At 37.4% G+C, this 16,289-nt stretch overlaps 2 protein-coding genes across 7 annotated transcripts in view; one reads left to right on the forward strand and one right to left on the reverse strand.

Moving 5' to 3' along the window:
• ntrk2b (neurotrophic tyrosine kinase, receptor, type 2b) overlaps positions 1-1,089 on the forward strand; it is a 28,209-nt gene extending 27,120 nt beyond the window's left edge. The window contains exon 17 of the mRNA XM_079608157.1: positions 996-1,089. The gene's annotated coding sequence lies outside the window, so the exon portion shown is untranslated. The remainder of the gene's footprint in view (positions 1-995) is intronic.
• A 1,950-nt stretch (positions 1,090-3,039) lies between these two features.
• The window catches only part of kcmf1 (potassium channel modulatory factor 1), a 36,851-nt gene continuing 23,601 nt past the window's right edge, over positions 3,040-16,289 (reverse strand). For 2 of the 6 annotated variants that reach the window (XR_013796995.1, XR_013796996.1), the window contains 5 exons: positions 11,014-11,115; positions 9,263-9,440; positions 8,850-9,135; positions 6,387-6,702; positions 5,934-6,097 (listed from right to left, as the gene is read on the reverse strand). Coding sequence is in view for 2 of the 6 variants with exons in the window: in XM_079608159.1 (XP_079464285.1) it covers positions 6,441-6,702; positions 8,850-9,135; positions 9,263-9,440; positions 11,014-11,115 (828 nt within the window). In the remaining 4 variants the exon portion in view is untranslated. Of the gene's footprint in view, positions 3,551-5,933; positions 6,703-8,849; positions 9,136-9,262; positions 9,441-11,013; positions 11,116-16,289 lie in introns of those variants that run through there. The other 4 variants (XM_079608159.1, XM_079608158.1, XR_013796994.1 and 1 more) reach the window with 3 other exon arrangements.

The following is a 16,289-nucleotide window of genomic DNA, read 5'->3' on the forward strand; positions in this document are numbered from 1 at the left end:
GACTCCAGTCGAAGTGTAGATATATCTCAAAGATGATCCAGATAAATGGATTCTGAGCTAAATTTCAAGTGTCTCGGCAAAGAGTCTTGAATAGTTGTGTCAATGTGATATTTCAGTTTTTTATTTGTAATAAATTTGAGAGGCCCGGTAAGAGTTAAGCCCACAACACACCAAACTGACATCAAAGAATTAGCGGCGACAAAAGCGAACTGTTTTGCCACCTCTCATCAGCCAGAAAGGTGAGCTTGAACACAACAGCCACCGGCCAACTGGCACTTATGTTCTGTTTCTGCGTGAGTTGAAATAACTGTCTATGCCAGCAGATGGCAGTAGTCTATATTCAACATTCGTGCTTGCTTACAATTTTGAATATAAATAAGGTTGATCAGTTGGTCTTCACTTTCTCCATTCTAGATGAGCATGTCGTCATAAAAGCCCCGAGCAATCGCACACTTCGTTCGCACAGCCCATGTGACAGTTCGGTTATGTTGTATGGAGTGTAGACTGAGGTGAACACACTTGAGCATTTAGGTTCATTTATTTTAATTTTCACTTTTAGGGTAAACATTTACCTCTGTGAATTTTCGTGGGAGAAATCCAGTCACTTCAATAGGAATTGTGTGAGCTCTACTGTGTGAGCTGTGCTTTATACATCATTACACTCTTGAAAACGGACATTTTTTGGTCCACAAGATTACACTACTGTGACTGCACCTTAAGGGTTAAACATAAAGAAATGAAGGAATCTAAATACTTTCTGAATGCAAGTATTTCCAAAGTGGAGTTTGCTTAGGAAAGCTTCACTATTACTGCTGTTCATACTTAGAGCTTACTTTAATATTACACAAAGTATACATTCGATTCAGTTGTATCTGTAAAAGCAGGTCGAGTTCTTTAAACCTGACTATCATTACTGTTGACTAATTCCAGGGCTACAGTCCTCGACTTGTCCTCCTCTGCAGGAGTAAACGCTTTTCTTTTCTTTTCCAATTCAGATTGATGGGGCTCCTCGTGGTCCCCAGCAACAGATTTTGCACCGACTGACAGATTCTTCAAGGTGTGAAGAACTGGAGATGTGTTGCTTTGAAAGCGTCTGTATATATGCAATTAGACTGTAAATATACACGAGCAGGATCAATCATTGTTTGTACACTGATGTCAAATTCTTTCCAAACAGTTTATTGGCAGGACCTACTTTTAACAGCCGACATCACGAGTCGTCGAACAGCGTCCAATCGAGTCAAGTGTTACGGTCATGATCTTTTTGAGCAGTGACTTATGACCTCTTAGAGCTTTGCACTTTCTTTATAGATGTACTGCTCATATTTTTGTAGTTTTCACCCTACAATTGTAAGCACTGCAAAAAAAAAAAAAAAAATGAAAAAAAAAAAAAATGCACTGAAAGAGGTTATTTACATTGAAGGGGATTATTTGCGAATGCTACAGATATTGGAGAAATGTATTCGGTCAGTTACGCTAAACAATGTTTCTTCTGTTGTGGCAGACTGACTTTACATGAAGATTTTAATGAGCAAACATGGCATTTTCTCCATTTTTTGCTATACAGATTTCTGTCTGTTCTAATAGCCAGCCTGTACTTTATAATCCATTCTGTACAGTTCTAATAGATGTCTATATAAATAGTATGTTCTCTCTATATATTCTGTTTTAAACAGGCATCACGTCAAATGTGTGAATTTATAAAGAGAAGAAAAAAAACATCTAACGGGCCTCTGGCAATATGTGAGTGTACAGTTGATTTTTCGTAACAGTGTATTTCTTTTTCCTGTGGTTGTTCATAATGAAAATATGATTTTTTTTTTTATATATCTGTAATTAATCAACTAGCCCTTTCCCGTGTAGTAAACAATTTGCCGTTACCAACACTTACTGCGCCCTTTCTTTTGTTTAACTGAGGGTTGGATTCACATCCAGGGGGAAAGAGCCAAGAGAACCCCCATCCTCTTTAGATTCTGAAAGAAGAACTGTGATTGATCACTGGAACACTATTGATGCATTATTTATCTTGTAACCCAAGTTTTTTTTTAATGTTTTTTTGTGCTCAGTTGGGTGAATCCCACTAAAACTGTCGGGAAAAGTCCTGGTCACCCCAAAATCAAAAGAAAAAGAATGCATGTAAACAAAACACTCTTTTTAGAACAATTACGCTTTTTTTCTTCTTGATTTTGGGATGAAATATAATCTGGAGATTTCTTTGTGAAATGCACTTGTTTAGGCAACTGGACATTTATGTTCCACTTTTCTTTTATTGGTCCACACTGGGTGTGTGTGTGTGTGTGTGTGTGTGTGCTCCCGGAAGACTCAATCTCTCATGGCTTTAGGTGTCAGTACTCTATGCTTGTGCATCCTGTGAGAAGCTTCTCTACAGTCAGTGGAAATGTTCCTTGTAATACTGTGCATTTAATAAAAGTGGTATGTCTTACAACATTGTTTGTTGCAAATTATATTCATACATTTAAAGGTGCACAAAGTAATTCACTTAAAGTAAAAAAAAAAAAAAAAGTCATATCAGTTGCCTAATAAAATATTTTATTTTGCATACAGGTGGTTTCCACTCGCAGTTTAGTATTAATATCCAAAGACCATTGTTCGGGATAAACCGAACCGATTTTTATACATAAAAATGACTTTGTGCACCTTTAAAAACCTATTCCACATGTATACATTATATATATATAATAAAGATCTATGTATACACACAACTGTCTAAAAGTTTGGGTGCAGTAACACTTTTTAAACGTTTATGATATGCTCACCAAGCCTGCTTTTATTTGATTTGATAAAAAAAATACAGTAAAAAAAACTAATAGTGATTTATAATTTAAATGAACTTTTCTATTTTTATATATTTAAAATTATTTATTGCAGTGATGGCTAAGCTCAAACTTCAGCATCATTACTCCAGTCTTCACATGATCCACCAGAAATCATTCTAATATGCTGACTTGCTGCTCAAGGAACATTAATGTCGAAAACTTATGTGTTTCATCCAGTATTCTTTGATAAATGCAAAGTAAGTAAAAAGTATAGCATTTATTTAGAACCATTTTGTAACATTATAAAAGTCTTTAGCGACACATTTTTTTCTTTTGGTATATTCAAAAGGAATATATATGAATCCTCCATGTGTAGGGATCAGTCATTGGCCTGTGGGTTTAAATACAACAATGCAGTGAAATAAGGCATTCATTTACTATTTACTACTTCAAAGAACTTAAGCTAAACTAATTTCTCTTCATTCCAAGAATGATTTGGTTTTGAATTATTTGTATTATGTAGTTGTTCACCAAGGGTTATTTTGGTAGAAAGGCCACCGTAAGGCATGAGAGGCATCCCAAGGGTAATGTTTAGATCTAACAATAGCCGGTGAACTGACAAGGACAGTTGTTGTTCCAAACCGAGGCACGATTCACAGAGACGATCAATTGTAGCTTGCACACAACTTCTTGTGGCGAAGTGCCCGTGGTAAAACAGCATCAGGTATCTTGAAGCTCGAGGGATGAAGTCTTAGTAGTGTTCGTGATATTGCCTGTGGTGGACAAACGGTGGACAAGTCAAGCACTTTTTTCTGTTTTTAAAGCAGCATCTTTAATATTTATGGGCTTGAATGTGTTACTTTTCTTAATAAAGCTTAGAGATGAAGTGCGATTTTTTTTTTTTTACATAAAAATACTTTATACAATTTAGTCCAATATGTCAACTTCTGTCCAAAAACAATTGTTCGAGTTTGGGGTGGGACTACCCATATGACCAAAGATTGACAAGATTTGCATATGTATGCTATTTTGTAGTATGAAGTGTTCCAACAAGAAGCGCACTTACCTTACCCAGATGTTTTACTTATTTCGCCGGGGAAAAAAACGCTCAGCTTTTTTCCGTAGCGGAAGGAGCGACGATGCTGGATGACACACAACCCTTCTAAAATTCATGCACTAGTACATAGTACGTCATTTGGGATACAACTATGGAGGCGATATGAAATATCAATTTAAAAACAATCAGTGGTGTTTTACTAGGCTGTATGATGAGTTTCTAAATAGGTTCATGTGACTAGTATTCAGACCACAGTCACAGAGAGTAAGAGGATGGGGTTTGGTTTTCATCAAAAGCTGTGCGCCGTTTTTATTGTAGTATTCTAAATTTACATTAAAAAAGAAAGCCTGCCCATGTCCTAGATCCATTATGAAAGTTAACGCACAAATTCCATATACATCTCATTGTATTTTACATAGAGGATAAAGAGTATAGGCATGGAGGTGGCATGACCAATCACAAAGCTTAAAAAAAAAGAAAAACCAAGAGATAAAAAAACCCAGAATAAATAGAAGGTGCTGTCTATTAGCAGACTATGTAAGCATGTCACTCTTTTGAGAAGTTCAACATAAAGCCTGTAGCGTGGCAAATCTCGCGCCCTCCTTTACCGAAGAAGAGAGATGGGTTCCAAGCGCACTAAAAGCAGAAATGTGAGGAGTAGAGCGAAATGACAATGGAGAGCTTAACTTGTCTGTACAGGTGCATAAGTTAGAGAGTACATCTGGTTACACAGACACTAAGACATCGACGTCTAGTTAAAATGGTAAAAAGCAGGTTATCTTTTGTCGATACCCGTCTATTCTTTTTCTCGTAGGCAACAAGACATTGAAGGTGTTCATTTGCCACGGCCAATCAGGGCAGACCATTTTAACGTCCTACAGAGCGCAACAGTGGGTTTCCCAAGTATAAATCCTATTTACTTCCTCCAAATAGAAATGGATTTTTAACAAGGACATGTAAACAGATCTAGAATGAGCTCAGTTTGGTTTAAACCATTTTAAAAAATGACTTCAAATGTTTTTTTCTTTTCTTTTCATATATATATATATATATATATAGTAGCAGTGAAGAAAGAGTTCCCATAAAGCACTATGAAAGACATACTCAAGTAAAGGACCGGTCACACTAAGACTTTAATTTGAATCAACGGCTCGTAATGAGTCTGTTCAGATGTTCAATGTGATTTTTTTTTTTTTTTTTTTTTAAACGGATGGGTGTTCTAATCTTTTTTCCAAACTGGCCAACCAGCAATAAGAATGCCTCCCAGAGCCACTGCAGTTTCTAAGAGAATTTGCATTCACTCCTTTAATCACTTTGCCATAAATATACAATGAAATGTAATGTTTTTAGCCTCACAATAACAATAAAGCCGCGTTTCCACTGAAATTACCCAGAACTATTATCTTTTAGCTGTTGCTGTCTACGTTTCTATCGCGGTCTAAAGTACCGTAAAGATTAGGCAAATTACTCCGATGACGTAGGCCTGCGCGCAAATTTCCAGTTCCTGCTGGATTTCATCCTCCGAATAGAAGTTGAACAAAGCCTGAACCTCGTCGTCGGTCCAGCGGCCGTAGTTATTTACTAAATATTCGCATTACTCTTTATTTTTATTGGATTATGTCATTCACAATGCTTTTTTTGGGTTGAGGAGTTCAATCCATCACTGAATCGAAGTATACAGCCTTGTACATTCATCTATTTTTCCATACCTTTTATTTTTAAATACAAATTAAAGTTTGCGATGTTGGTTTTGCTAATGGCTAAAAAAGTGAATGTGAAAACCCATGGCCATGAGCGGTCACTGTTGCGCTCTGTAGTGTCACAGACGAGGAGAGGCAGACTGGAGCCGAGTGACAAAAGCATTTAGCAGTTTTTCTCGCGAAGCTAATGCAGGTTCCAATTTTGCGGTCGATTTCCATATTGAACAAAAAAAAGAAAATCCTACATCTTTTGATATTTCACCCATTTCAAGTGGGCTCAGTTCAAGTAACCCTGGGGGAAATAAAGTTAAAGAAAGCTTTGGGATATTTTGCCTTTTTAATGACAAGGTCATTAAAAATCATGCACGCTGCAAATAACCTCATGCAGTAGTTATGGTAAACCATCCAAGCACTTTTATTCATTAATATTCATAAATACACACAGCAGCTTCATTAGAGAAGGTCTCTTGTTTCCTCTTCAGTTTTTGAATGTGGAGTATTTATAAGGAGAGCCTTTTGCAAGACACAGGAAGCAGAGGTCTGCCACAGATACCTACGCTCACCTGCTAAAGGAAAAAAATTAGTTATGTGGAATTGATTATCAACTTATATATATTTATATATTTATATTTCTTGTTTTCTCTCTCGCCCCGATTATCTGTCTCTCGGTTTCGCTCACTCTCTCACACGCCTGTACTGATGTATTTAGATTTTTTTTTCCTCTCGCTCTCCTTTCATGGATTTATACAATGTAACAAAGGTGACAGACCTGAAATTACAATCACCAAAAAAAAAAAAGAAAAGAAAAAAAAAAAGAAAAAAAAATTAGAGAGAGCTGTGTTTTTTGCCCACCGTCATTGGCAGTTACAGCACAGAGGACATTGTCTGCGTTGTGGTGGGATATCATCAAAGAGGAGGCGGTGGAGGCTCCTTGCCTGTGGAGCTCTCCTTCAGGTTGAGGCTCTCCAGAGCCACGTCTAAAGGCATGATGTCCACGCAGCCCATGGCGCCGAAGTCAGCAAAGTCTCGCCTTTCGTCCTCGTCGGAAGACGAGCTCTCTTCTCGCATTAGTGTGGACAGCAGCAGCTCCTGCACGAACAGGCTGCGGTCCGCGCGCTCGCTCTCCAGCGCCTGTCGTTCTGCCTCCGACATTTTCGGCTCGTTCAACCTGGTGGAATTAGATGGATAGAGGGTGACTACTGAATTACATGTATAAACTCAAATACACTATTTTGATGTTCCCTTTTGAACATTCTGTTGACCAAGTAACTTTGCAACGACATGTCAACTAGCAGTCATTAGACAGTATTAGTAGACTGTCTGCTTAAAAGGACCTTCAAAATAAAGTGAAACCCAAATCTGTAAAAGCCCTATGAAATCTTTAATATTTTCCCAAAGTTCGCTTTATTTTTAAGTTAAAATTTTAGTCTTCCTGCATTGTGTAAATCATAGGGCCCTAATAAAATCATATTAAAATTGAGTGTATGCTTTTTACAACCTCAACTAACCTAGACTTAAGGGTGGGCGATATACCGGTAGACACGATTAAGAGATTTTTTGCAGCGATACAAAACCGCTCAAACGGTATCGCTATCGTGAAATAAAATTACTCATCTCGTGTTACAATATTTTGGTCATATCGCCCACCCCAACCTAGCATTATTTTAAAAAGGTCAAATGATCAGATATTTTAAGACACTTACAAAAAAAAGTTCAAACACTTATATAAAAGAATATAAAAAACTTATATTCTCTTATTTTCTAAGAAATAACAAAAAATAATGCCAAACTATTAAGATAGCATGAAACTTGCAATTGTCTTGTGGGAAAGACAGTGAAGGTGGACTCATCAGAGACCAATACATGTTTCACATTGTCCACAAACCAAGATTTGCACTGTTGGCACCATTGAAACTGACATTTGGCATTGGCACAAGTGACGAATATTGACTTTGTGGAGCTCCCTTTGTTTGAGCACCAAAAACAGTTTTGGTGGAAACCGGAGAGTCGAGGTGCACGTTTAATTTCGCAGTGAGTTGGGCAGCTGTGGTTTTATGTTTTTTTGGATACAATCCGTATTAGTATCTGGACATCCCTTTCAGACAGCTTCCTCTTGCTTCGACATTTACTCCTCTTGGATCATGTGGTTCATCCTACGTGGTGGTGCGCCGACATTACCCTGGATACCATAGCTCTCCATACACCACAAAGACTTGTTTCCTGGTCACAGATGAGCCAGTGAGACGCACACCAACAATTTGTCCTCTTTTGAACCATGTCTCCCATTATGTTGTGGATTTCAATATTTTATGTACAGCTGTGCTATTGCTCTAATTCAACCTTCACACTGTGCTCTTACTGATAGAATGTAAAATAAACACATATATACATGAAACCTCCAACACTATATATTGGCCAGTGTTTCAGTTTCATTGTCCAACCCCTTTATATCCGAATAAAATGGTTTCTTGAACAAGGAAAAAATATTAGGGTGGGACTTTTTCCCATCAGGAACTGATTGAATCGTTGGATCATTGTCATAGGCTAATTGCAGCGATTGTTCCTGGAAGGGAGGAATTGAAAATTGTCTGGCTATTGGAACTTGTGTATGTATGTATGCATGTATATATATACCGTATTTTCCAGACTTTAAGTCGCACTTTTTTTCATAGTTTGGCTGGTCCTGCGACTTATAGTCAGGTGCGACTTATATCTCAAAATTAATTCGTACTGACTGAGACGAACCAAGAGAAAACATTACCGTCTACAGCCGCGAGAGGGCGCTCTAGTGTGTGAAGTTGTTCAGAAGCGACACAGAGGAAGAATTCAATGGATTCAGTGTTGTGTGGAATGAGATCGCGGGAGCTTGGAGAACTTGTTTACCGGTAACTTGTTGGACTCGCTGGCTTATGTTAATTTAGCCTATTCAGCCTCCCAGGTATATGTTCTTTATGCTATTGTGCAGCTGAATAACTGTTAATGTGTTACGTTAACATACCGGACACCTATTCAGCCTGTTGTTCTGTGTGCTATTGTGTAGCTGAATAACTTGCCTTTCCAGATTAAATGTCTTTTCTTGGTCTTGGGTTTTGTGAAATACATTTCTTAATAAATGCGACTTATAGTCCAGTGCGACTTATATATATATTTTTCCTCTTCATGACACATTTTTTTGACTGATGCGACATACTACGGAGCGACTTATAGTACGGAAAATACGGTATATAAAATGGATAAACCATTCATAATAAACACCACATTCTATCAAAAGTAGGTAAAACTAATTTTGAGCCTATGGCGAGGTCTGAGCCGTACCGTGTGAGAAGGAACTGGGAGCTGTGGGAGGCCAGCGGGTTGCTCTCAGTCATGGCTGTGTTTGTGGCGGTGCTGGGCGGCGGGATGCTGGCGCTGATGTTGCTAGGGTTGCTGCGTTGGCGTGTAGCGTTGCGAGCCGTCTCCAGCTGCTGGCGCGCCGCCTGCGCCTGCTGGCGCTCCAACTGAAGCTGCATTTGCAGCTGCTGCAGCTGCGAGGCCGAGGGCCCAGAAGAGTTGAGCTGCCCTCCCGCGGAGCGCCGCACACCCGACAGCTGAGAGAGCAACTCTGGTGATGTAGACACAGGGAGAAAGAGAAAGATGGTGTGAGACGATTCAGAAAAGGCTACACTTGCGTAAAAAAAAACAAGGCCAGATAAGAAAGTCCTTCCTTCCTGTCCTTACACATTACACACCTGCTATGGGGTCCATGGCTTCCCTATTGCTTGGAGAGTAGGAGGAGCTTTGTGAAGAGGAGAGCCCACCAGTGGAGCTGCTGGTAAAGTGCATGTTAGTCCTGCGTGCCCGCGGACCGCCCAGCCCCCGCCCAGGGTGGAACATCCGACGCACGTGCCGCACGCCGCTGCTCTCATCGTGCACACGCTGGTTAAGGAGCAACTGGTTGAGAATGCGTCACCACACACACCATGCAGAAGATCATCACATCTCACGCTGATTCAACAAATACAGTCAATGCAAAGACAGACACAATGAGCTGTGGTGTTTATATGGGTTCGAGATTGAGTCTGATAAAGTCTTTTAGCCCCTCAATAATTTCTTGTCACTATCACTTTACTACGCAGAGTAGTAAAGAGGCGAAAGCCTAAAAAATAATAATCAAACACTCATTTTCAAACCTCCAAGCATAAACATGTATAATTCGCTGCTAGCAAGATGGGCTTTTAATAAAACTTGGCTATTTTGTTTTTTTTAATTGGTGATACATGACTAGAGAAAACTGTAGCATTCCCTTTTGCCAAAAAACATCAACACTCATAATTAATTTTGTTTTGGTGAATAATTAATTTTAAAGAACCAATATTATGCTCATTGAAAAGTTCATAATTTTATTTTTGGGGTCTGCTAGAATACCTTTATATGGTTTAAAGCTAAAAAAAACCCGCATTCGTCATACTGTACATTGCTGCAGCACCTCATTTTTGCCTCTGCCTGAAATGCTCAGTTTAAGCTCTTTTCTCTTTAGAGCTCCTCTTCCGAAATGCCCAATCTTCTCTGATTGGTCACCTGGGCCAGTCTGTCGTGAATGGTCTGACCATAATCGGGTTTCAGCTCCCAAAGCTTCCTGAGCAGCTGTAAACAGTATTACATCTATAGTAACTATGGCAACTATTATGCAAATGTGTAACATGGCAAGTAGCCAAGTTAGGGCCGTAACCACCATAGACATTGAGGGAGACACGTCCCCTCTAATAATTAGAAATGGCCAAAATAATTCACGCTAAAATTCAAGTCACTACTAACTAACTGAAAAGCCGTACTGCCAGAGAGATCTATGCTATGACCTGTGATCAAGTCGAGTGAATTGAACTTGATAAGCGGATCAGTCCAGTTTGAGAACAAATTATTCAGTCTGCTTTTTTTTTTAAAATAAATTTGGTTACATGTTTCAGCTAAAAATATTCAATTCAAAAGAACTTTTCATTTATGAATCAGACATTAAAATTCATTTTGAAACTTAAAAGCCTGCCCCATTCGTTGAAACTGAATGGAAAAGAACATTCAGTACATTTCTTTGAAATATGTTGTAAATATTGAAAAATAATTTTTTATCCACGAAAGTAAAAAATATAGGTTTGGAATGACATGAGGGTGAGTAAATAATTAAACATTTTAGGTTTTGTGAAAACCTTTACATTCCTCAAATATGCAAAGAAACCACATTGACATCATGCAACCACCGCGCACACTCGATAAACATTTGTAGGATAGCCATAAGGTTACCTCTGAAATGAATTGAACATATTCACACACAGCCCTCAATCATTATACATGAGCTGAACAAATGTGTGTAAAATGCTAAATTCTTATGCATTCAAAAAATGTACTGAACACTGATTTAAAGTTTTACACAGATTTACACAGAAACAGTGTTTTAGGAATGAGGTCCATTACGCATATACATATTAGGTTCAGATTAAAAGGATATTAAATCTCTAGGTGCTCTGTGTTCAAGTGTGAGATGAGCAGCAAAGTCATCGGTCACATGATTGGGGTCGCCACCAGGCAAAGCTGCACAGATTGGGCAAATCTGAAACAGAGAGAGAAAATCCTTACAAATTAGAGTTGTGGAATATTTTAGTTTTTACGATGCTGATTACAATTCTGCATTGATGCATAAAAACAAAAGAATAGATATATATATATATTTTTTTTATTTATTAAATATGCCAATCATACATATTAAACTGTTTATTGTAAAAAAAAAAAAAATATTAAAGGCTATATTAACCCTTTCATGCATGAATTATGATATCCTCAGTCAGGATAGTTTTTCCTATGTTTTTATTGCTCTTAGGGCATGAAAAATAAGATTTGATTTAAAAACACATTTTTCAAAGAGATGGACAGCATGCGTTTATGGTTTAAACTGAATATATACTGTATTAAACATAACACAGTAATAACACAGCAATACTGCGTGTATTTAACAAACCAATCAATTAGTGCTGGGTATCGATTCAAATTTCAAGAATCGTTTCGATACCGATTCTCAAGATCTTGAATCGATTATCATTATTTGATTCGATTCGATCTTATATTCTTAAAATATAAAATTTTCAAAAGTTTTAACTGTTCATGAACAATCAAGTGTTTGTATTAAATAACATTCACAAACATACATTAATGTTGTAAAAATATATTGTTCACTCAATGTGTTGATGTTAGATAAGGCATTAAGTAATATTAATGAATGGTATCTTAATGTAGTGTTACCAACTAAACAGGAGATAAAACGTGTTTTATTTGACTTGACTGTCCTTTTATTTAATCCAAAACTGCGTTCATATTTAAAAGGCCTTTTAAACAAGATACAACCGCACACTATACCACTTTAGGGGCCGTTCACATATCGCGTTTTATACGCGTGCAAATTCAGTGAGAAGCACTTCAATGCATCTCAACAGGTCATGTGAAAAAAACCAGCGGCCTTTCCGTAACAACATGGAAAGCTCGGCCGAACAGCTGATCATAGCTGTACAGGGCGGCTTTTTATTTCTCATCTCAATGAATATATCTAGTAGTAAAGCTAATGCAAGGGCTAGAAATCAATAAATGTTTTGATGATACTTCCTCGTCATCATGGAGAGTGCAGTTTGCACCGCTTTCTCCTTTCCAAAAAACGCACTGTGAACGGCTCTTTCCTCCTTTCTGGTCAACAAGTCTTATATACTGTCTATGGTGGATTCAGAGAGACCGCATTAGCAGCGCTGCCGGTCGCCATGTCTCAGTATGTTTATGGGGAAAATGTAGGCCTGTTATTAAATCGATCCTCTGAGTTACGGATCGATCTTTAGAAATTAATATGAAAATCGATTCAGAATCGGTGAATCGATTTTTTCAACACAGCACTACAATCAATACAATTATATTAAATCATGTGAAAACTATAAAATATATACAAAAAATATAATAGGCAATTGAACTTCATACAAGTTGAACTTCGCGTATCTTTGATATAAGAACATGAGGACTTGATTCCATCAGAAATTTCTACAGCCTGTCAAGGTAATACTGTGGAAAAAACGCTCCCTCCAGTGTACCAGAGTATGTCAATTTACCCTTATTAGCTGAGAATTCTGATTATGTTCAAGATGGACAGTTGGACACATTTCTAGCATAGCTCTCCTCTGAGAAAACCTAGTGATCAGGTGTTTTCAGTCTCATCTGAAATGAGCAGTGTTGGTAAGTAACATGCATAACGCAATCAGATTACTTTTTTGATGTTACGAGTAAAGTAATGCTTTACAAATAACGTGCATTACGGAATCAGATTTTTTTTAATGATACAAGTAAAGTAATGCATTACAAGTAACGTGCATGCATTATGTAATCAGATTCCTTTTTGATCTAACAAGTAATGCATTACAAGCAACATGCATTATGTAAACAGATGACTTCTTTGATGTCAGTGAAAAGTACATTGTAATAATACAAATACATTTATTTACAGTCAAAAAAAGTTACTGCAGATGTATTTTCAAAAACATCATTCACAGTACAAGTATGAATTGTAGTAGCATGATGCATGAGGTCCACTATATAGTGGACAGATGATTCATCAGAATTTTCTCCCAATCTAAAATCAAAACTTGGAAAATTTAACTGTGATATGACTCATTAGATGTCCTTGATGCTGCAATGTTTGTTTTTTTTACCTACAAGAGTCTCCTAGGATAGAAGGAATGGGTGGATATTCTGGAGCAACATGGCATTTCTGACTGACCATTGGCCATCTTGGTTTGGAGGGGATAAAAAAAATAAAAAAAAAGACACACAACGGCTTAAATGTATAGGATGATGCACCAGCGTCCAATCTAGAGGTATATGTGCAACTATGCCATCAAAACCCATGCAAAAAAAAAAAATATATATTAACAGCTGTGTCCACTGAATGCATTAGCGATGTGCATCTCCATAACTGAGGCTGATGCGATACGCATCTCGATGCATAGCCAACGATACAATACATTAAAGATACATATAAGCAGTTACCGATGCAATACGATTCACTACTATTACGATGCGATCCGATTTCGATTCGATTCAACGCGATGCGATTCAATGTAGTACGATGCAATGGAGAAAAATATGATGCTATGCAATTCAATATGGTATAGATACCGGTAGTTAACTTTTATTTCTTTTGTTCAGACATACAGCAAATCCTAAAGTAGCTTAAGTGCCATCTGACTTAACGCATGGCTCTTTCACAAAACCAAAAGATTAAATAAAAACAGACATTCTTTTCCTGTCCTGTCTCCAGTTACACTTTGAACAGCTCACACATTTAACAGTGAAACAATTTAAGGATGCTTAGGGATAAACAATAAAGAAATGTTCCGTAACTTGCCGGCAGATAATGTGATTTCAGCAGGTAGGCTAACAGTGACCAGAAAGCAGGTGCTGTTTTAACATAAACAATAATAAAATAAAAACCTTTCACAAACAGGTCTTTCATAACTGTATTCATATATATATATATATATATATATATATATATATATATATATATATATATATATATATATATATATATGAAAAACTATTATTGGAAGTCAGAGGCTTCTGTAAACCAGATTTACTTAAATGTCCTACTTTAAGGTTTAAAGGTAGGTGACGCTCAGGAAACGCGCTTGAGCAACAGTTCAGAAAGGAAAAATAAATCTGGTCAAACTGGACGTGCGAATGAGGTGAAATCGCGTCCATCGCGCGCGTCAATGCGCCTTTACATTGACTTAGCATGGAAATCACTCGCTCCAGACTTCTATCCGCGTTGAGTGTGAACGCAGCAGTTACATAATAAAATGTTGGTCACAAATGATTGGTCACTTTCTAAATAGTAAAAGTACAGCGCATCTACTAATAATTATATATTAATAAATCGTTTTTTACCGATGCAGATATGTTAGAAACGATGCAAATGCCAATTTGTATCCGATGCACACTTATTTAAATCGATGCATCGCATCGTTAGCTTTTATGCAGATTCACTGATGCGAATCGGTGAATCTTACCATCCCTACTATGCATGAAAAGGTTAATAAAACCATTGTATATTTCCTTTATAAGCAAAGCATTCTGTTATTACAAAAAGAACATACATGAATGAGAAAAAGTGTGGGACGTGCTTGATGTTTAACAGTAATTAGGGGCAATAAAAAGATTTCAATGTGTTACACGTGCTGACTGGGCTGACACCCGGAAGCGCGTCCACAGAAAGATCCATGCATTAGGTCTTGATGTAAACCTGCTGCTGTCTGTCATTAATGTTCATCAAACAATAAATGAAAAGAGGGAATCACTCACTGGTCTTGACTGAATAACTTTTGTAGCTTTAATATCTATTAATTTATTTGTAATTAATACACTAAAGATTATGCATCTGTATTATTTCTAACTTGAATGCTTCTGTGAAACGGATGTAAAATGAAAAAAAAAAAATGGAAAGCACTGTTTTGCACGTGTATTTCTCAAATATATATATATATATATATATATATATATATATATATATATATATATATATATATATATATATATATATATATATACACACACACTAGGGGTGTAACGGTACATGTATTCGTACCGGACCGTTTCGGTACAGGACTTTCGGTACGGTTCACATGTGCACCGAATGCAATCCTTCACGTAAATTAGGCTAGTTTTGTGTGCGGAACATATGTCAATTCCGAGTTTCCACACGAACATATTAAGTGTCGGAAGGTCTCCGCGTTGCACTGATTAAATCTGATTAATCGTTTTTGTGATTCAAATACATGTAGAATATTACCATAACATCTATCTTCCTGTGTGCGGAAATTTGTTTATGTTGCTGTGACAACGAAACACGTGCAATCGCGCCTGTGTTAAGAGCGCTGAAGCGCTCATCTGTGGACATTTCCGAATGCCTTTCTGTTAAAAGTGGGCTTTCCACACAAACAAACGTACATGTGTCATTAGTATGAGAAAAAAAATTGGATTTTAACTCTCGGGTCGGGCTCGGACATAAATATTGCATAAATAAAGATCACCACATACACGGCACGCTCGCTTTAGCACAGCCTCTCGCTAGCTAGCGTCACGGCCAATATTGGTTTGAGAGTATTTTATTTAGTGGAGAACTTTGAAGCAGTATTTTATTTCTTATTCTTTTTTTATTTTATATCTTTTTTATGTATTAGCCTAACGTTATATTTTATTAAAAAGTGTGTTTAAAAAGGTGTAAACAAATTGTAAAAAAAAAGTTTATAGTAAACAACCAGCAGTTTAATGTTTTGCATTTCTTTCCCTTACTGTACCGAAAATGAACCATATATATATTTATTTATTACGGGTGGAACGGTACATGTATTCGAATTGAACCGAAACGGTACGGGCGTCATGGTTCGGTGCATGAATTTACACGGAGAATACACGGTATAAAAAAAAAAAAAACTCGCTTGCAACTTAATGTAAAGCGGAACTACTGTTAGATAAGCAGGTTCTTTAGGGACACCTAATCTGTAGCCCCGCCTTAGCTCTGAAGCTCTGATTGGCGCCTATGTAGCCGAGCTCCGCCTATGTATGCAGTTTTTTGTCAGGTCGACGGTCCAGTGAGTGAGTCAGAGATACCAGCAGTAAGGACAAGTATGGCAAGTGGTGGTGGCGAGTCGGCGACCCACAAGAGTTAGAGGACCCGCCGGATCGCAAGTTTGGGAA

Source organism: Phoxinus phoxinus, assembly GCF_949152265.1.
Source record: "Phoxinus phoxinus genome assembly, chromosome: 3".
NCBI lineage: Eukaryota > Metazoa > Chordata > Actinopteri > Cypriniformes > Leuciscidae > Phoxinus > Phoxinus phoxinus.